General features: G+C 35.4%; 1 protein-coding gene and 1 pseudogene across 2 annotated transcripts in view; one reads left to right on the forward strand and one right to left on the reverse strand.

Annotated features, from left to right (window-relative positions):
* The window catches only part of LOC141391782 (myosin-VIIa-like), an 83402-nt gene extending 75800 nt beyond the window's left edge, over positions 1-7602 (forward strand). For both annotated transcript variants that reach the window (XM_073964478.1, XM_073964479.1), the window contains 3 exons: positions 3962-4327; positions 4398-5132; positions 6603-7602. In XM_073964478.1, the coding sequence (XP_073820579.1) occupies positions 3962-4327; positions 4398-5132; positions 6603-6782 (1281 nt within the window). In that variant the 3' untranslated portion in view covers positions 6783-7602. The remainder of the gene's footprint in view (positions 1-3961; positions 4328-4397; positions 5133-6602) is intronic.
* Positions 7242-17160, reverse strand: LOC141391787 (zinc carboxypeptidase-like; annotated as a pseudogene).
* Positions 17161-23000: the final 5840 nt, after the last annotated feature.

Here is a 23000-nt window from a genome sequence, read left to right on the forward strand (position 1 = left end):
AACCTTATGGCACCAGTGTAGCATCCTTATAAAGAAACACCGACCATGCAAGTGCATCAGCATTTCACGATATTGTTGATGCATCGCACGACTATTCCTTTCACAATTTTTTGAACACACTTCAGACATATCAGGAATGATTTCCATGATCTAAAGACGAAGGTCTAAAGGTACAAACCCAAAACTCTAGAACAGCGGACTAGTCAAGTGGACTTGAAAACTATACCTCCGAGTTCATTATAGCAAAATAAGGAACAGTTTTATCCCAGTCAAGATAAGGATGGGGTAATTGCAATTCGTATTGGATCCGAATTGACATCACAAAACCCAATACATATTCTGCATGTGGCTTGGGAGCTGCCACAAATTTTGCCAAATTGTTTTTGTTTTCGCAACATTATGCATTTACCTTTTACATTTATTCGTTATTTCCACACATGTCCGTCCGTCTGTCTGTCTAGCGCACGATGACTCTTGAACGGATGAATAGATTTGGTTAGTGATAATTTATATTTTTTTTATACCCTCCACCATAGTATGGAGGGTATATTAAGTTTGTTTTTCCGTTTGTAACGCATTGAAATACTCATTTGCGACCCTATAAAGTATATATATTCTTGATCAGCGTAAAATTCTAAGTCGATCTGAGCACGTCCGTCCGTCCGTCCGTCCGTCCGTCCGTCCGTCTGTGGTAATCACTCTAGCATCCACAAAAATAGAGATAGGACGCTGAAATTTTGGGAAAATGCGTCTTTTGTTTGCAGGCAGGTTAAGTTCGATGATGGGCTATATCGGTCCACGTTTTGGTATAGCCCCCATATAACGGTACCCCCCGATTTACGGTATTTTGACGTTTTTAGCTACATTTTCAGACCGATTTGGCTATAATTTGACATTTAGGGTTCTTAAGTGTCAACAAATATATATAACAAAACTTGTGGACATAGGTCCACGTTTTGGTATAGCCCCCATATAACGGTACCCCCCGATATACGGTATTTTGACGTTTTTAGCTACATTATCAGACCGATGTAGCTATAATTTGACATTTGGGGTTCTTAAAAGTCAATAAACGTATGTGACAAAAGTTGTGGACATTGGTCCACGTATTGGTATAGCCCCCATATAACGGTACCCCCCGATTTACAGTATTTTGACGGGTTTAGCTACATTTTCAGACCGATTTAGCTATAATTTGACATTTAGGGTTCTTAAAAGTCAATAAACTTATATAACAAAAGTTGTGGACATAGGTCCACGTATTGGTATAGCCCCCATATAACGGTAACCTCGATTTACGGTATTTTGACGGGTTTAGCTACATTTTCAGACCGATTTAGCTATAATTTGACATTTGAAGTTCTTAAATGTCAATAAACTTATGTGACAAAACTTGTGGACATAGGTCCACGTTTTGGTATAGCCCCCATATAACGGTACCCCCCGATTTACGGTATTTTGACGTTTTTAGCTACATTTTCAGACCGATATAGATATAATTTGACATTGAGGGTTCTTAAGTGTAACTAAAGTTATATAACAAAAGTTGTGGACATTTAGGGTTCTTAAGTGTTAATAAACTTATAAATTAGAAGTTGTGGACATAGGTCCACGTTTTGGTATAGCCCCCATATAACGGTACCCCCCGATTTGCGGTATTTTGACGTTTTAAGCTACATTTTCAGACCGATGTAGCTATAATTTGACATTTTTGGGTTCTTAAAAGTCAATAAACTTATATAACAAAAGTTGTGGACATAGGTCCACGTATTGGTATAGCCCACATATAACGGTACCCCCCGATTTACGGTATTTTGACGGGTTTAGCTACATTTTCAGACCGATTTAGCTATAATTTGACATTTGAAGTTCATAAATGTCAATAAACTTATGTGACAAAACTTGTGGACATAGGTCCACGTTTTGGTATAGCCCCCATATAACGGTACCCCCCGATTTACGGTATTTTGACGTTTCTAGCTACATTTTCAGACCGATTTAGCTATCAATTGACATTTAAATAATAATATAACAAAGTTTTGGTATAGCCCCCATATAACGGTACCCCCGATTTACGGCATTTTGACGTTTTTATCTACATTTTCAGGCTGATTTAGCTATCAATTGACATTTAGGGTTCTTAAATGTCAATAAACTTTTATAACTAGTGGACATAGGTCCATGTTTTGGAATAGCCCCCATATAACGTTACCGCCCGATTTCAGGGATTTTGAGAACAAGTTTTAACCGAATTATCTGTAATTTGAACATTTGACATTTGAAATTCTTAGTGGTCACCACACCTCTCCACCAAAAATTGTCAAGAAAGCCGCCATATAACGATACCTCCCGATTTTCAGTAATTTGATGATTTTAGCTACAATATTAAACCGAACAAGCAGTAATTTGACATTTAAAGTTTTTAGTGGTCACAACTTCTCTCCATCAAAAATTGTCAACATAGGTCCATGTTCGGATATAGCTCCCATGTAACGGTACCTCCCAATTTTCAGTAATTTGGCAATTTTAGCTACAATTTTTAACAGAACTAACTGTAATTTGACATTTGAAGGTTGTAGTGGTCACCACACATCTGCATCAACAATTTTCAACATTGCCCCAATATAACGATACTTCCCTATTTTCGGTACTTTGAGGATTTTACTTAAAATGTTTAACCGAACGTAGGTCCATGTTTTTGTATAGCCCCAAAACAAACCTCCCGATTTTCCGTACCTTAGCTTTATTTTTTGGACGAACTTTCTTTAATTTGAAATTTAAAAGTCAACAAAAATTCTGCATCAAAAATTGTTCATTTAAGTTCATATTTTCGTATAGCCCAGATACCTCCGAACTAGCTGTTAATGACATTTGAAGTTCCCACGTTATGTACCGATTTTCGATATTTTGAGGATTCTAGCTAAATTTTTTAACCGAATTAGGAGTTATTTGACATTAAAGGCTCCCATCAAAAACTGTCAACATAGGCCCATGTTTTATTATAACCCCTATATAACAGCACCTCCCAATTTCTAGCCCACCAAAAATTGTCAACAGTTAGATATAGGCACCATAAAAAACCATTATCTGACATTTTAACGTACTCACATAAAGTTGGGGACAGGAATGAATATTTTATGGTGGAGGGTATGAAAAGTTCGGCCCGGCCGAACTTAATGCTTTTTTACTTGTTTAGTTTAAGTTCGAAGATGAGCCATATCGGTCCACTCCTTCCACTCCTCTCCCACAAAAGCTCGAAAATGTTCGGAAGACTCTTGAAGCGAGTAACCGATTTGGTCCATACTTTGCACATGGTAAAACTTCTACCAGACATAGATGAGATTCCAATACGGACTCTATCGATCCACTCCTTCGGATACCTCCCACACAAAATTTCGGAAAAGTTCAGTTTAACAACTTCCCCCATTACGGCAGTACAAGTTTTAACAGGGGCAAGCCCATACATCCTAAGAAAATTGTCCGAAATGTTTAAAAACCCTTATAACACCATATGTTTTGGCTGGAGCGCAAGATAACTCTAGAACGGATCAGCCGATTCGGTCTAAATTTTGTCCGAACTTATTTTAACAGCCTGTTTCTGTATGTCGAAAGGAGAATGTGTGCGAAAGAAACACGTCCAAACTCTTGAGTGTTTTTATAATTGGTTTTGTTTTTAAGCAAAAGCAAAGTTAAAATTATTTCGAAAACTAAAGATCGGGCGTATTTCATTCGCACACGTTCTTCTTTCGACATACAGAAACTGGCTGTAAGTTCGAAGATAGATCATTTCGGTCATATCGTAATATCTCTACAGGACATAGATCAGTTTCGAACATGGATTATATAGGTCCACTCCTTCGAATACTTCCCAGGCCTGCTCTCAAATCGTTTTGCTTTTTTGATACTTTTTTACTTGTTAAAATCTACAACAATGATTCTAATAGGTTTTATTCTTTTCCAGTATATGGGTGATGTACCGAGTGGAAAACAACAGGTCAACACTGACCTAATTTTCCAACCAGCACTACAACATGCCATACTGCGGGACGAACTGTATTGTCAAATCATGAAACAATTGACAGATAACCCAGGAAATTATAGCGAAGAACGTGGATGGGATTTAATGTATTTGGCTACGGGAGTCACTTATCCATCGGCAATGGTTTTGAAGGAATTAGTCGAGTTTTTGAAGACACGAACACATGTTCTCTCAGCGGAGAGTTTGAAACGCGTAAAACGCACTATTGCAAATGGCCATAGGAAACATTCACCGTATATTATTGAGGTAGAGGGTATACAAAATCGTTTTATGCACATATATCACAAGGTAAGTGGGATTTGATATACACAAAGACGTTTAAACGAATTTTTAAACCAATCTAATTCTTTTTCTGCAGATCTATTTTCCCGATAACACTGTGGAAGCCTTTGAAGTTGAATCTTTTACACGTGGCCGTGATTTGGTCCAAACCATTGGCCAACGTTTGCAACTGAAAAACCTAGAGGGCTTTAGTTTATTTGTCAAAGTGGGTGATCGTGTCTTTTCCTTGCCAGAAACTGACTTTATTTTCGATTTCATAACGGAGCTAGTGCAATGGATAATGCAGAACATACCCACACGTTCAGTGGATATACAGAAATCTACACCATATTTGCTATATTTCATGAAGAAATTATGGCTTTCAACGGCAACAGGCAAAGATGCAAATGCTGATGTTATATTCCATTTCCCCCAAGAAGTTCCAAAATATTTAGCTGGTTATTATAACATATCTAAGGATCAAGCAGTGACGCTGGCGTCTCTGATATTTATTGCAGAATATGGTCAAAATATTGCACCACTACAAAGACCAAATGAAGTGTTGCCGTACCTATTACCTGAAGAATTCATAAAGCAACGAAAATCTCAAGATTGGAAATCCCAAATAATAGCGCAAATTAAAGAGTTTCAAGACATGGGTTTGGATGAAACTGCAGCAGCACAAAAGTTCCTTTCGATTTTGGCTGAACATCAGCAAATGTTTGGTTCGACGTTTTTTGTCGTCCAACAATCGAATGATGATAGTTTACCACCGACCATTGTGTTGGCAATTAATCGCAAAGGATTCCATGTCATTGATCCAGTAACAAAGGTAAGTTGATAATTAGTTTTTGGGGTGAGGGGTATTTTGCCAGCGTGTGATGTTGTTTTGTCCGGGAGTCAAACGCGGATATTCAGTGTACAAAGAAGGTGTACTACCATTGTACCAAATTTGCATCCATAAATTTTCTCCCAATTGCAAGTGTATAAAAATTCTAAGTCGAAATAGCCGAGCCCGTCTGTCCGTCCGTCTGTTGAAATCAATATACAGCTCGCTATTTTTAAGATAATTTGGTATAGAAGTTTCTATTGCTTCCAGGATGTTTGGTATTGAAGATGGGCTATATCGGTTCACGTTTTGATATAGCCTCTATAGAAGGGGGCTCCTTTAGAACGATGATATAGCTCCTATAGAACGATTTAGCCTCAATATCCCGCCGAAACTGTTGAAATTTTGTATTTAGTCTTTATTGGTGGTATAAAACTTTCAACCTGAAATTTGTCCACGTCTTCATATAGCCCCCATAGAACGATACCTCCCGATTTTCTGTATTGTGAAGGTTATGGCCTCAATACCCCACCGAATCTTCTTTGGGGATATACAAATTCCCATCCGACATTTGTTTAACATCAATATCTTTGTTGTGGGTATGAAACTTTCTACCTGTAATATGTCGGTATGGGTCCACGTCTTCATATATCCCCCATATAACGGTACCTCCCGATTTTCGGTGTTTTGAAAGATTTAGCTTCAATATCCCAACAAAATGGCTGGAATTTGGTATTTAGTCTTTGTTGTGGGAATAAAACATTTTACCTGAAATTTGTCGGTATAGGTCCACGTACCACGAATGGTACCTTCCGCTTTTCGGTATTTTGAAGATTGTGTCCTCTCCACCGCAAAGACTGAAATTTATTAAAAAGTCTTCGTTCGGGGTATAAAATATTCCACCTGAAATTTTTAGGAATAGCTCCACGTATTCATATAGCCCCCATAGAACGATACCTCCCGATTTTCTGAATTTTGAAGGTTATGGCCTCAATATCCCACCGCATCTTCATGGTTGAATTTGGTATTTACCTGAACCTGAAATTCATATAGCTTTCAAGACGGTACCTCCCGATTTAAGGTATTTTGAAGGTTGTGGCCTTAATATCCCAACAAAATGGCTGCATTTTTGTGTTTAGACTTCGTTGGTGGTATAAAACTCTCCAACAGAAATTTGTGGGTATAGCCCCCCATAGAACCGCACTCACGGTGGGCAGAAAACCTCCACCCAAAAATGTTCAATATAAATGGTATCATCAGTTAAAATATCATTCTTCTCCAAGGAATTATACTTAACGTGGGTGAAGACCTTAGTAGCTACTAATTGTTCATATTTACTTCAATACAGTTCGTGGTGGGGGTATAACAACTTAACGTCATTCTCACATGTTTAAATATAATTTTTCTAAGTATTTATACTTTACCATTACTACAGAAATATTAACAACTGTTTTTTTTTTTCTTACTTTTCAGAATACGTTACTGTCCTATGGTTATGGTGATTTAAGTTTCTGGAGTTCCGGTAATACCTATTTCCACATACGATTTGGCAACATGATTGGAGCTTCAAAATTACTCTGTACTACTAATTTAGGTTATAAAATTGATGATTTACTTTCATCTTATATCAAATATTTTAATGAAAGCCGGTAAATCACGTGAAGATCTATCAAATATACATACATTTATTTATAAAAAGAAAAAAACAGAGAACAGTTGGTGGTGCATAGGTAAGCGTTTAAACAACCCTTAATTTTTTATCCAGTGGCCTAGTGTGTAGTGTGTTGGGCTACAAATCAGAAGTTCGTATCATCAAATCCCGTAGAAAGCAAAATAAAATAAAAACATGAAGTGTGTAGAAACTAAAACAAATTCCAAACTCAACAGTTCTAAAAATAAAAAAAACATACATATGCTTTTTAGCTTATTCCTCTACTTCCAGTGGCCATTAAATAACTAATTATTCTAGTGGTCGTACAATAACTAGTTATTCAGTGCGGCATGCCCCTGTTAAAATAATGGGTTAGTGGGGAGTTGTGTAAGTAATTACGACTACCAATGAGTACTATAAAATCCATTATTTAGTAAGGATTTTTTGCTCAGTTTCATAAGCTAAGCCTTAATAGCTGTTTTAAAGGCATCACCAATGGTCAGTAGGTCATCATAGTTTGCACGGAATTCTTCTGTAGAGTGTCCATAAGGAGACAACAACCATTGTCCATATGAATGGAAAGATAAGTAAATGTTAATCTTACTCTTGGAGGAAATAACGAAGATGGCTAAGGCCTCAGCTTCGGGTCCAGAGAATGGAGCAGGGGCCAATACTTGAAATTGGGGGGTATTGTTGTTTAGGGGCTATACCAAAACGTGGACCTATGTCCACAACTATTGGCGGGGAAGCATTTTGATCACTATGAACACTTAATGCTAAATTGCACCCAATTTATAGAGAAAATGTAAATAAAAACAAAAATTTTGAATGGAAGGAACCCGAAGAACGGGATTGATATGGACTATATCCGACTTGATACATGACTGGATGAAATAATACGATTTGCAAATTTTGGACCAAATCGATTGCTCCCATCGAGAGTTATCGTTCACACCATTTTACGGAATAAATTCCGAAACAAGCGTACTAATTTTGGTGCCAATTCGTATTTTGTGAACGGATAAAGGGTAAGCGTTGAAATTTGGTGTGAGAATCAAGGTTAAAATATACGTTTGACATAAGGAGGTGGTTTGGGAAAAGTGTAGACATGTGTACGAAAAGTACTAAATGGTACTAGATTTGGTACAATTATGATTTGTGCGAACAGATAGAGCTGGAATCCTGAAATTTTGAATTAACGCAACAGTTGGAGAGTAGAATTGACGTAGTTTTGAAAATTAGTACTTATGGGTACGAAAAGTACTTAACGGTACTAAATTTGGTACACTTATGATTTGGGCGAACGGATGGAGTTGGAATCCTGAAATTTTGAACTAAGGCCACTGTTGGAGAGCAAAATGGAAGTAGTTTTTAAAATTCGTACTTATGGGTACGAAAAGTACTAAATGGTACTAAATTTGGTACAGTGGGTATTTGAGGGAGCGGATCGAAGCTGGAATCCTGGAATTTGGTATGACTACGGTTGAAGTGTAGGATTGAGACGTGGAGGTAGTTTTTGAAATTCGTACTTATGGGCACGAAATATACCAAATGGTACAATTTGGATTTGAGTGCACCGATTGCGTTGGAATCCTGTTTTTTGGAATTAAGGTTACTGTTGAAGTGAAGGATTTAGGTAGTTTTGGAAAATCGAACTTATGGATACGAAGAGTACTTAATGGCACTCCATTTGTTGTTGGGTGTAGAGACAGTGCTGGAATCTGTATTCTTTGGATTTAGGGTGAGTATTGGTGTGCAAAGTTGGCCTCGCTGTTAATATGTAAGGGTGAGATACCGCTGATCTTTTCGAAAATCGAACTAAAGAGGTACGAACAGTACAATAAGTATATAATTAAAAAAAATTATGTAACAGTGTTTTATTTATAAATGCACTTAAAAGTAGAAAATAATTTTTCATGATGGAATCTCTCAAATAAAACGCTTGCCGTTCAATATTGTCACAATTTTTAATTCAAATGCAAGCGTTTTATTTGAGAGATTCCTACATGAAGAATTATGTTCTACTTTTAAGTGCATTTATAAATAAAACACTGTTACTTAATTTTTTTTAACTATATACTTATTTTCCAGTTTTTAGTGCATTTAAAAATAGAACACTGAAACTTATTCATTTTATAATTATTTTTAATTTTTTTTTTTTGTAAATACATTTTTAAGATTTCAAATTTTATTTGTATATACTTGAGATTATAAATGATATTTAATGATCTTACATTAATTAAATGTATAATGTTAGTAAAGTTAGCAAAGTTGGCCTCGCTGTTAATATGTAAGGGTGAGATACCGCTGATCTTTTCGAAAATCGAACTAAAGAGGTACGAACAGTACAATAAGTATATAATTAAAAAAAATTATGTAACAGTGTTTTATTTATAAATGCACTTAAAAGTAGAAAATAATTTTTCATGATGGAATCTCTCAAATAAAACGCTTGCCGTTCAATATTGTCACAATTTTTAATTCAAATGCAAGCGTTTTATTTGAGAGATTCCTACATGAAGAATTATGTTCTACTTTTAAGTGCATTTATAAATAAAACACTGTTACTTAATTTTTTTTAACTATATACTTATTTTCCAGTTTTTAGTGCATTTAAAAATAGAACACTGAAACTTATTCATTTTATAATTATTTTTAATTTTTTTTTTTGGTAAATACATTTTTAAGATTTCAAATTTTATTTGTATATACTTGAGATTATAAATGATATTTAATGATCTTACATTAATTAAATGTATAATGTTAGTAAAAATTTATTTAGGTTGGTAGTTTCTCATCCTATTGATTTCAGTTAACGCTTCGTTATTGCATGGCTTCTTTCCTGTTAGTTTCGAGCAATCCAGTTCTTCTATTCTTAATCCATCCAGCATCTTACACGATTCAATGCCACATATGCTTGTCCTTCTTCGAAAAGCTAGATACACCACTTCCACCGAACCTCCGAAAAACCACCGCCGAACAACCTCCTCCGAACTTTCCCCTCTCAACATGCTCTTTCCATTTTCAACGGAACCCCATAACCAATTTAGGCCAAAAAAGTACATACAAACTTTAAAATGCCTGAAATTGGGTGGTACCATTTACAGGGGCTATATCAAAACCTGTCCACAATTTTTGGTGGAGAAATTGGGAACTCGAAATCAAAGATACAGCCACTTCGGCCCAAAAATTAAGACAAAAAACTTGAAATCGGGTGGAGCCGTAATGTGGGGGCTATACCAACACTTGGACCTATGTCACAATTTTTGGTGGAGAAATTTCTGTACCACTGGGATCTCCAAATGCCAAGTAACACGCAATTCGGTATAAAAATTAAGATAAAATCCTTAAAACACTTGAAATCGGGCGGTACCGCTATATGGGGACTATACCGAAACCTGGACTTATGTCCATAATTTTTAATGGGTACGTTTCCGTACTATTGGAAACCCTAGTTGTCAAAAACAGCCAATACGGGCTTAAAATGATTATAAAATACCTTAAATCAAGTGGTACCGCTGGATGGGAGCTACAGGAAAAAATGGACCCATATTGGTTTTGGTTTCATATTCATGTATTGTCATCCAAATCTGAAAAGTGTACAAAGTTTTAGTTCGATTGGTCAACTACAACTGTGTGAAAAACGAGTTACCAGATTTGAAAAGCAAATTAGATAAAAAACTGTAAAACAGTGTAAAAATGGACGAATATTGGTTTTGATTTTCTTATTCATGTATTGTCATCCAAATCAGAAAAGTTTGCAAAGTTTTAGTTCGATTGGTCAACTGCAACTGTGTAAAAAATGATTTACCAGATTTGAAAAGCAAAATACCGGAAATCGGGTGGTACCGTTATATGGGGGCTATAGGAAAAAATTGACCCATATTGATTTTGGTTTCATATTCACGTATTGTCATCTAAATCTGAAAAGTGTGCAAAGTTTTATTTCGATTGGTCAACTGCAACCGTTTTAAAAATCAGTTACCAGATTTGAAAAGGGGGTTAAGTTAGACACCGTAAAAACACTGTAAGACTGGACCAATATTGGTTTTGATTTCATATTCATTTATTGTCATCCAAATCTGAAATGTGTGCAAATTTTAAGTTCGATTGGTCAACTGCAACTGTGTGACAAATTAGATACCAGATTTGAAAAGCAAATTAGATAAAACACTGTAAAACAGTGTAAAAATGGACCAATATTGGCTTTGACTTCATATTCGTGTATTGTCATCCAAATCTGAAAAGTGTGCAAAGTTTTAGTTCGATTGGTCAACTACAACCGTGTTAAAAATGAGTTACCAGATTTGAACTAAACACACACCAAAGCAAGTTAAATAAAACACTGTATAAAAATAACAATAAATATTGATTAAAATTGGTATTAGTGCAATAAAATTTTCAGTGTTCGCTATTTTCATATTTTATATTGTTTATTTGTTTTTTATATCCTTTCCGCATAAGAAGTAGCGGGCACTTTGCTAGTTGCCAATATATGGAACCGTTTCACAAAATATAAAGAAGATGATTTAGATGCTCAAGCACGACTTTACATTTGTGCAAAGTTGACTGATCGAAATTTCGAACACTGGTACTTATCACAAATGTCAGTGCCTATAGAATAACGTGGAAATGTACTGACAAATTAGGGGGAAAAGTTATTACAACCACATAGAAGACTAAATACTAAATTTCTGCCATTTCTGTAGGAGAGTATGGCTAAAATCCTGAAAACTCCTAAAATCGCTATAGGCTATATAAAAGATGGACCAGTGCTGGCACATTTCCGGGGAAAAGTTTTGTAGGCCCAAAGAAGACTCAATACCACTCTTTAATCCTTTTTTTTTGTTCAAAAATGATAAACTATATCAATAAAACAGCATATAGGGATTTCTGAGTGAAATCGGACACTTTTTCAAGATGAGGTTTTTGATTTCCTTTATTTTTTGCTGTGGTGATGCTGCTGATTAACTAAACATTTTAGTATATTTTCAGATTTTTTTTTTTGACTAACGGTTCCAGAGATATCGCGCGTTGAAAAAGTCAAATTCTGTAAAAACTACATGCAAAGAAATACTCATAACTTCTTTAATATTGGTCCAAAATGAAAAAATCTTTTTTTGTATGTTTTGTTGTTTTATCAGCTATTAAATAAAAAATAGCAAAAACACTTGCACAGTGGGCTTGGATGCTATTTTCGCGATTTAATATTTAAAATCAATTTTTAAAGATGTTCGACCCCTTCGATTTTCTTTAATTTTTTTGTATTAAACTACGTTCAATTACAAAAATTTTAAGTCCAAATGTAGTAAAGGGTTTCAGACGATTACTATTTTTTCTGATTTTTTAAAATATGTCAATTCAATTTTTCCTTTATACCTTTGTCCAACATTTGTATTTGGAAATCAAAAACCTCATCGTGAAAAAGTGTCCGATTTCACTCAGAAATCCCCATATACAGCAATTTTTTAACTTCAATTTCGAACACCAATTTCCATTTTACGATGGTAAAATTGATAATCCACAAAAATTGAGATAGGACACTAAAGTTTTGGAAAGACGGAATTAGCTATTATTTGCCAATTAGGGTGATCAAATCTGCACCAAAAATTATGGACATATTTATAATGGATTTTATCTATAAATATATTTGCTTTAATTTTGAATTTAGGGTTTAGGTATTTGGAAGTTATTAAATTGGCTGAAATTTGGCTTTCTAAGTTCAAGGTGGCCAAAAAATTTATCCACCGAAAAGACAATATCCCCCTCAAAATTGCGAACATATGTAGGTCCACGTTTTGGTATGGCATTTTTATGCCCTCAGCCTTTAGGCGAAGGAGGTTATATACACTTTCATACGATCAAAATATGTCTTATCGACATATTTGTTTTAGACCCCAATTGAGGCGCTCAGCGCCAAAACGGCCTAACCCACATGCCCAAAAAATCAAACAGACTGTAAAGATTTAACCGAAACCTTTTGAAACAAATTCCAAAAAATGACACATTTTATTATTTTAGAAGATATTATTACCTAGTGTTAATCAATGCAATATGAAATTGTTTTAATAGTTATTTCAAAAGGTTCTGGTTATACCTTTATATGTAGTCGGTTTGATTTTTGTGGACATGTGTGTTAGGCCGTTTTGGCGCTGAGCACCTCAATTATGTTTGGTTTAAGTTCGAAGATTAGCCATAGCGGTCCACTTCTTCAGGTACCTCCCACATAAACATTCGAAACTTTTCGCTAAAATGGCTTGCATGGCAAATCTGTTCCATACCATGCACATCATAATATTTCTACGAGACATAGATCGTCCAAACATACTTTAAAGAATTTCATATATGCTTTGTTAAATAAAACCGTTTTCAATGATTAATATCTATTTAACACTTTTTGACATCACAAATAATTAAAAGGTGGACCGATATGGCCCTCTTCGTAGTTAAACTAAGTTTGGACCGATATAATAATTTTGACCGATTTTAATTTCGACAGACTGAATGACATGACTAAATCGACTCAGAATTTTATTCTGATCAAAAATATGTATACTTTATAGGGTTGCAAATATGTATTTCAATGCGTCACAAACGGGAAAACCAACATTATATACCCTCCATACTATGGTGGTGGGTATAAAAATTACATATCTCATATATTTTCAACCGAATTCATTGGGTTTTCAAATTTTCGAAAACTTACTTGCAAATAATAAATTAAATATTATACAATAAGAAATAAATTATACTGTTTGGTATCTTCTAAGTAGCCTAGAGCTCGAGGAAAAGCATTTTTCTGTTTTTATGCGTTTTTATACCCTCCACCATAGTATGGAGGGTATATTATGTTTGTTTTTCCGTTTGTAACGCATTGAAATACTCATTTGCGACCCTATAAAGTATATATATTCTTGATCAGGGTAAAATTCTGAGTCGATCTGTGCACGTCCGTCCGTCCGTCCGTCTGTGGTAATCACTCTAGCATCCACAAAAATGGAGATAGGACGCTGAAATTTTGGGAAAATGCGTCTTTTGTTTGCAGGCAGGTCAAGTTCGATGATGGGCTATATCGGTCCACGTTTTGGTATAGCCCCCATATAACGGTACCCCCCGATTTACGGTATTTTGACGTTTTTAGCTACATTTTCACACCGATGTAGCTATAATTTGACATTTAGGGTTCTTAAGTGCCAATAAACTTATATAACAAAACATAGGTCCACGTTTTGGTATAGTCCCCATATAACGGTACCCCCCCGATTTACGTTATTTTGACGTTTTTAGCTACATTTTGAGACCGATGTAGCTATAATTTGACATTTAGGGTTCCTTAGTGTCAATAAACTTATATAACAAAAGTTGTGAACATAGGTCCACGTTTTGGTATAGCCCCCATATAACGGTACCCCCGATTTACGGTATTTTGACGTTTTTAGCTACATTTTCAGACCGATTTAGCTATAATTTGACATTTAGGGTTCTTAATTGTCAATAAACTTATATAACAAAAGTTGTGAACATAGTTCCACGTTTTGGTATAGCCCCCATATAACGGTACCCCCCGATTTACGGTATTTTGACGTTTTTAGCTACATTTTCAGACCGATTTTGCTATAATTTGACATTTAGGGTTCTTAAGTGCCAATAAACTTATATAACAAAACTAGTGGGCATAGGTCCCTGTTTTGGAATAGCCCCCATATAACGTTACGTCCGATTTCGGGTATTTTGACGTTTTAAGTCTTATTTCTAGACCGAATTAGCTATAATTTGATATTTAGGTCTCTTAGTGACCAAAAAACTTATATTCGAAAAAATTTTGGTATAGCCCCATATAACGGTACCTCCCGATTTTCGTTATTTTTAGATTTTTACCTACAAGTTTTAACCGAATTAGCTGTAATTTGAACATTTGACATTTGAAGTTCTTAGTGGTCACCACACCTCTCCACCAAAATTCTCTGAAATTTTGGGAAAATGCGTCTTTTTTTGAAGGCAGGTCAAGTTCGATGATGGACTATATCGGTCCACGTTTTGGTATAGCCCCCATATAACGGTACCCCCGATTTACGGCATTTTGACGTAGCTACATTTTCAGACCGATTTAGCTATAAATTGACATTTAGGGTTCTTAAATGTCAATAAATTTATATAACTAGTGGACATAGGTCCATGTTTTGGAATAGCCCCAATATAACGTTACCGCCTGATTTCAGGTATTTTGACGTTTTAAGTCACATTTCTAGACCGAATTAGCTATTATTTGATATTTAGGGTTCTTACTGACCAAAAAACTTATATTCGAAAAAATTATGAACATTGATCCATGTTTTGGTATAGCCCCATATAACGGTACCTCCCGATTTTCGGTATTTTGAGAATTTTACCTACAAGTTTTAACCAAATTATCTGTAATTTGAACATTTGACATTTGAAATTCCTAGTGGTCACCACACCTCTTCACCAAAAATTGTCAAGAAAGGTCGATGTATTGATAAAGCCCCCATATAACGGTACCTCCCGATTTTCAGTAATTTGATGTTTTTAGCTACAATATTAAACCGAACAAGCAGTAATTTGACATTTGAAGTTCTTAGTGGTCACAACACCTCTCCATCAAAAATTGTCAACATAGGTCCATGTTCGGATATAGCTCCCATATATAATTTGACATTTGAAGGTTGTAGTGGTCACCACACATCTGCATCAACAATTTTTTAACATAGCCCCAATATAACGATACTTCCCGATTTTCGGTACTTTGAGGATTTTACTTAAAATGTTTAACCAACGTAGGTCCATGTTTTGGTATAGCCCCAAAACAAACCTCCCGATTTTCCGTACCTTAGCTTTATTTTTTGGACGAACTTTCTGTAATTTGAAATTTAAAAGCCAACAAAAATTGTTCATTTAAGTTAATATTTTCGTATAGCCCACATACCTCCGAACTAGCTGTTAATGACATTTGAAGTTCCCACGTTATGTATCGATTTTCGGTATTTTGAGGATTCTACAAAACAAAAAAAAAAATCTGCAACAAAAATTGTTCATTTAAGTTAATATTTTCTTATAGCACACATACCTCCGAACTAGCTGTTAATGACATTTGAAGTTCCCACGTTATGTACCGATTTTCGGTATTTTAAGGATTCTAGCTGCAATTTTTAACCGAATTAGGAGTTATTTGACATTAATGGCTCCCATCATAGGTCCATGTTTTATTATAACCCCTATATAACGGTACCTCCCAATTTCTAGCCCACCAAAAATTTTCAACATACATAGTTAGATATAGGCACCATAAAAGGGCCTCCCGAATGAAGCATTTTATGTACATTATCTGACATTTTAACGTACCCACTTAAAGTTGGGGACAGGAATGAAAACTAATTATTTCATTTTAGTTCGGAATATTTTATGGTGGAGGGTATAAAAACTTCGGCCCGGCCGAACTTAACGCTTTTTTACTTGTTTACACTTCAATGACCATAATATGCTATATTTTTATACCATATGCTATATTTTTTAAAAGTGGTTACAAATGGTTAGGTTAACCACTTTTAAAAAATATAGCTTATTCGAAAGATATTAGTCACGCATTTGCAGTTATAAAATAAAAAATAGTACATCAGAACATTTGCAATTTTTTTCAACTTTTGTATAACAGTATAATTTTTCAAAACTTTTTGAAGGATCTAGGGTGGGCATCTGCCCCCACCTGCCCATAGCTGGATACGCCCGTGGCAAGGGCTGCAAAATTTTTCGCACAGGAATCATCTGAGGCACCGTTATTTTCCATCGAATGAGAATCGAAGTTATGATTGGTATCGGTCCCAATGCAGTTGGAGGTTGAGACAGGTTGGCGGGTCTTACGTCGCATACGATCCTAAAGAAAATTATGCGAATATGATTATTTATTATGGAGATAGTTAGACATTTTTTCCAACATTTTATTAACTGTCTTATGAGAATCAAACCCATCAACATTGAAGACTGGAATAATATACCAGTCATTAGTTTTCAGCCAAATTTCTCACACCATCATCGATTGACGACAGCAACTGGTTGATGACCCATGTGGTTGTGGCTGATGTAATCTATTCACGGGCATGGATGTTAGATTCGATAAATATAACAGGATTACCAGTTTTATAGGAAATCTTAATACCACTAATGACCCTCGTATGATTTACCAATTTTAAACCCATCAGTTACCGTTGGGTATGTCCCCAAAATGCCGTGCCACCATTTTTCAATATCTTCCAATTCATAATAACAAGTACAAGGAAATTCTTCATTATCAGGTGATAGTTCTGAAGCTTTTTCCTCTTCATCGATTGTGTGAGTGAATGCGTGAAAAATAAAAATAAATGCCATTAATTGAAGAATAAAAAATTAAATAGCCATTAATTACAATCGAGAGCAATGTTCTTTTATGGTATTTTATGTTGGTAGCACACTTCAGATTGTTATCGCCTATTATTGGTTTGCGATAAGAAATTATTTGATTTATTATGGGAAAATAAAATGTATTGTAAAATAATATATTTCCAGCTCGAAACAACAATAAAACTTAACGTAAACGTAACGTATAAATGGAAAAATTCAACATTGAAATTGAATAAAAACTACAACTTTTATTCCCTCCACCATAGTATAAAGGATACATAAGGTTTGTTTTTCTGTTTGTGGCACATCGAACTAATCATTTGCGACCATATAAAATATATATATTCCTAATCAGGATAAAATTCTAAGAAGATCTAGCCATGTCCGCCCGTCTGTTGTAATTACTCTAGCCTCCGCAATACTTGTGATAGAACGCTAAAATTTTGTACCCGAGTTCTTTTTGCGACCATATAAAATATATATATATTCCTAATCAGGATAATCACTCTAGCCTCCGCAATACTTGTGATAGAACGCAAAAAATTTTAACCCGAGTGTCTTTTTCACATAGGCAAGTAAAAGTTCGAAGATGGGCTATATATGTAGGTCCACGCTTTGGTATAGCTCTACATAACGATATCACCCGATTTACGGTGTTTTGATTACACTGTGCAACACTGGAAATGCAAACAACTTCTAATGGGCATTTTGTGAAAGTACATATTGAGACTACCAAAACCTTAATTGGCTTAATTGTTCTTAGATCGGGTTTAGATTTTATGGCCTCATGATCCTTTTTTCCAGTGATCGGACCTTTATCTCCGAAACTAATAAGAATTTTGCTTTGCAGTCTTCAGCAATGTTGTAGCCCTAAAGTAGTAGAACTTATGTGTCAAACTGATGAACTAGGAAAAGCTGCATATAGCGCATCAAACTCGTTAAAATATAGAAAAATTTACATTATTTCTGAAATTCCGGTCAATAGCAACTAAACTGCTGGGAGTTTAACCAAGTAATCATTCTAAAAATTTTCCAAATAATGTGGCCATCAATTCTTCAGAACATTCTGAAAGTCTAAAATGGTTATTTCACGTAGTTTAAGAGGTCTTTCATAACATACCTTTTACAAAACTTATTTCAAACAATGTTCACACAGGCTGTTTATTCTCATGTTGGGGATTTCCATGAATTATTAAAATATTTAGCAAATTGTTGTTGAAAAATTTGCTATAAACAAGGCGATAGAGGAATTTTACAACAATATAATGTTCTGAAGAGTTGTGTATTACATTTCAGAGAATATTTTCCTTAAAGGTAACATTAAGAAAAATTTAACAGTTTGAGAGATACGCTGAGAAATATACAAAAATTATAGAATTTTTAAATATTTTATAAAATTTTAAACAATAAATGCAGTTTTTAGAGTTCACTACTCCTCCAAATATTTTCTTCTTGCTCTTATCTACAAGTTTGCTGCAGATGTCAAAATAAGATTTGTATTGGTTTCAGAGATACAGCCCCGATTTGTTTTAAAAATTCGATATTTAAGCATGTTTAGATGAGTCCATAAAAACCAAACCCGATCTAAGAAAACAAAACCCAAATATGGTTTTGCCTATTGGTCCTCTACTTTCATAAAATTCTGGACAGAAGTTGTTTGCACGCGATTGGCTCAAAAATGTTGCACAGCGTTATGTTAGTTACATTTTTTTACCGAAGTAGCTGAAATTTGACATTTAAGGTTCTCAATGGTCAAGAAATTGCTCCACTACGTTTTGATATAGCCCCCACGTAACCGTACCTCCCGATTTAAGGTATTTTGAGGCTTTTAGGTAAATTTGTTGACCGAATTTGCTGAAATTTGAGATTTGGGGTTCTCAGTGAACAAAAAACTTCTCCACTAAAAATTGCCGAGATAAGAAGTCCACGTTTTGGCATATGCCCCATATAACGATTTAAAGTATTTTGAGGCTTTTAGCTACATTTTTTTACCTTATTAGCTGAAATTTTACATTTAAGGTTCTCACTTATTAAAAAACGTCTCCACTAAAAATTTCCGAGACAACTCCACGTTTTGGTATAGCCCCCACATTACGGTACCTCCCCATTATTAGCTTAAATTTGACATTTGCTGTCACCAATGACCAAAAAACTCCTCCACTAAAAATTGCCGAGATAATTCCACGTTTTGGTATAGCCTCCATATAACGGCACCTCACGGTTTAAGGTATTTTGGGAATTTTAGCTAATTTTTTACCGAACTAGCTGTAATTAGACACTTTAGGTTTTCAGTGGTCACGAAACTTCTCCAACAAAAATCGTCAACTTATGTCCATCTTTGGTATAGCCTCCACGTAACAGTACCCCCCGATGTTCGGTATTTTGAGGATTTTAGCTACAATTTTTAACTTAACTAGCTGTAGTTTGACATTTGAAGTTCTCAGAGGTCCCGAAACTCCTCCACCAAAAATCGTCCACATAGGTGCATGTTTTGAAAGACATTTTTATGCCCTCAGCCTTTAGGCTAAAGAGGGTATTTACACTTTGATACGACCAAAAATGTGCCTCATCGAAATAATGGTTTTAGACCCCAAGTATGTATGTACGATATCCGTTTCAGACAACTTTGAGTAGATCTAGCAATGTCCGTCCGTCTGTCTGTCTGTCTGTCTGGCTGGCTGGTGCGCACGATAACTCTCGAACGGATCAATCGATTCGGTTCAAATTTTGGGTATCGAAATATTTTGTCCAGATTCGATTTAAGTTCGAAGATGGACCATATAGGTCCACTCCTTCAGGTACCTCCCCCACAAATGTTCAAAAATTGTCGCAAAACGTGTGCGCACGATAACTCTTGCAGAAAATAACCGATTTGGTCCATACTTCGCACATCGTGTAATTTCTACCAAACTTAGATGAGGTTCTAATATGGACTCAATCTGTCCACTCCTTCGGGTACCTCTCACACAAAATTTCGGAAAAGTTCAGTTTAGGACCTGGTCTCGAATCGCTTTGATTTTTGTTTACGCAAGTGTATTCGCTGTTCTCTATACGACGCTCTAAATTTCATTAGAGCAAGTCCATATTTCCAATACAATAGCCTGAAAGTTACAAAAAACCCTATGACACCGTGTGTAGTGGTTGGAGCGAAAGATAAGTCTCGAACGGATCTGCCGATTCGGTCCAAAATTTGGCTTTCGTAATATTTTGTCCAAATTTAGTTCAAATTTAAAGATGGATTATATCGGTCCACTCCTTTCGGTACCTGCCCCACAAAAGCTCGAAAATGTTCGGAAAATTTGTGCGTACGATAACTCTTGAAAGAAGTAACCGATTTGGTCCATACTTTGCACATTATGAAATTTCTACCAGATTTAGATGAGGTTCCAATATGGACTCAATCGGTAAACTCCTTCGAGTACCTCCCACACAAAATGTCGGAAAAGTTCAGTTTAGGACCTGCTCTCGAATCGCCTTGGTTTTTGTTGTAACATCTTGTATTCACTGTCCCCTATAGGAAGGTACAAGTTTCCTCAGGGGCGAGTCCATACTTCCTGAAAAAATAGCCTGAAAGTTACAAAACAAGCCCTATGACACCATGTTTATGGGTGGAAGCGCAAGATAATTCTCGAACGGAAATGCCGATTCCGGCCAAAATTTTGCCTTCGTAATATTGTTTCCAAACTTAGTTTAATTTCGTTAATAAGCCATATCGGTTCACTCCTTCAGGTACCTACCCCATAAAAGTTCAAAAATATTCGGAAATTTGTGCGCACGATAACTCTTGATGGGAGCGACCGATTTGGTCCACACTTTACACATTCTCTTAATATCTACCAGATATAGATCAGGTTCGAATATGGACTATATTTTTCCACTCCTTCCCGTACCTCCCACAAAAAAATTTTGGATAAGTTCACTTTAAGACCTGCTATTGAATCACTTTGATTTTTGTTGAAGCAACCTACATTCGCTGCCTCAATTACGATGGTAAAAGTTGTTCCAGGGGCAAGTCCATACTTCTTGAGAAAACAGCCCGAAGGGTGTAAAAACCCCCTATGGCACCCCCATGGTCTATGTCGGTCCATTCCTTTAAGTACCTTTTCCGCAAAACTTTTGAACTTTAATCCTAATCAACAATTTTGTCGGTTCATGCGACCAAAATTCTGAAACCCCCTAAATACATAAGTTTTTTGTGAAAAAAAGTGCTTCAATTTGCACAGGCTGAGGGTATATCTCTGTCGGCAAAGCCGACTGATACTTTTTTACTTGTTAGATATATTGTTGACCTAATTAAGACATTTGGGGTATCCGTGGTCGAACAGTTTTTACTCATAACAGGACACGGTGCTCTTGAATCAAATTTAAATGGAACTTGCTTACACCTGGGAAGTTTTTGCGGATTCTGAAACTACAATGTTCATAGATGAGAAAAATCAAGAAACAAAAAAAAAACGCGGTAGGGCTTTTTAAATAAATCGCGATTCAAGTTGACATTTTTAGGGGTTGTTTAGGTTTTTGCGATTTTGCTTTTAAACCGCAAGTCCTATCAATATGGAAATAAAGAAAATGTTGTAGCTATCAAAATTCTCTACAAGATTGACCTTAATAATATTTTCGTAGGTTTTACAACTTTTGAGATATAGAAGTTGAAATTGGGACAATTCAAATTTAATTCAATTTTGTATCGTCTCCTTATAAAACAATGCCATGACTGCAATTTCTCACCTTAAACTTATATATCTAAAAAAATGGTACTACCTAGGAAAAATTACATAAGCCAATTTTCACAGCTATAAGATTTTCTCAGGTCCCATGCCGATAAGACCTGCCGTATTCAAGCAAAATCACGAAACCCTAACAAACCCTAAAAATGTAAACTGAGCTTCTTTATCTCAAAACTGGAAGAGCCTCAGAACAAATCATAAACGTCACTCCTGTAGAGAATTTTCACAGTTACAACATTTTCTTTAGCTCCATTTCGATAGGACTTGCGGTTTCCAAGCAAAATCGTGAAAACCTAAAAAACACCAAAAAATGTGAATTTTGACAGCGATTTATTTAAAAATCCCTACAGCGATTTTTTCTTGTTTTTTGGATTTTTCTCATCTATGAACATTGCTGTTTCAGAATTCACAAAAACTTCCCCTGTGTAAGCGGTTTTCACTAAAATTTAGTTAAGGCGCACCCTACATGACATTGTTTTATAAGGGGCATTTTATAAGTGCATTGTCCCAATTTGAACTTCAATATCTCAAAAATGGTAAAACCTACGAAAATACCGTAAAGGACAATCTCGTAAAGAATTTTCATAGCTACAACATTTTTTTAGTCTCATTTTGATAGGACTTGCGGTTTCTAAGCAAAATCATGAAAACCTAAACAACCCCTAAAAATGTCAACTTGAATCGCGATTTATTTAAAAAGCGCTCCGGCGATTTTTTTTATTTTTCTCATCTCTGAACTTTGTAGTTTCAGAATCCGCAAAAACTTCCCAGGTGTAAGCACCTTCCATTTAAATTTGATTCAAGAGCACCGTGAGGAAACTATTTATTCAATTTTAGTTCAGAACATTTTATAGTCGAGTGTATAGAAAGTTCTGCCCGGCCGAACTTTATGTTTTTTACTTCTTAAGACTATTGTGCCTGTCATTATGCGATCAGAAGGCTTCCGTCTATTGCATATGTTCTAGATACTTTATGCTAAAAATGTTAAATCTGATTTTTTAAGATTCACATTTACAATGCAATATAGGTCCAATGACAGGATTCTGAGGCAAAAAGTCTATTTTTGAAGTCATATATTTGGATAAAATAGTAACGGGATTA

The sequence above is a fragment of the Musca autumnalis genome, unplaced genomic scaffold (genome assembly GCF_047663935.1).
Source record: "Musca autumnalis isolate F117 unplaced genomic scaffold, ASM4766393v1 scaffold_100, whole genome shotgun sequence".
Taxonomy (NCBI): Eukaryota; Metazoa; Arthropoda; class Insecta; order Diptera; family Muscidae; genus Musca; species Musca autumnalis.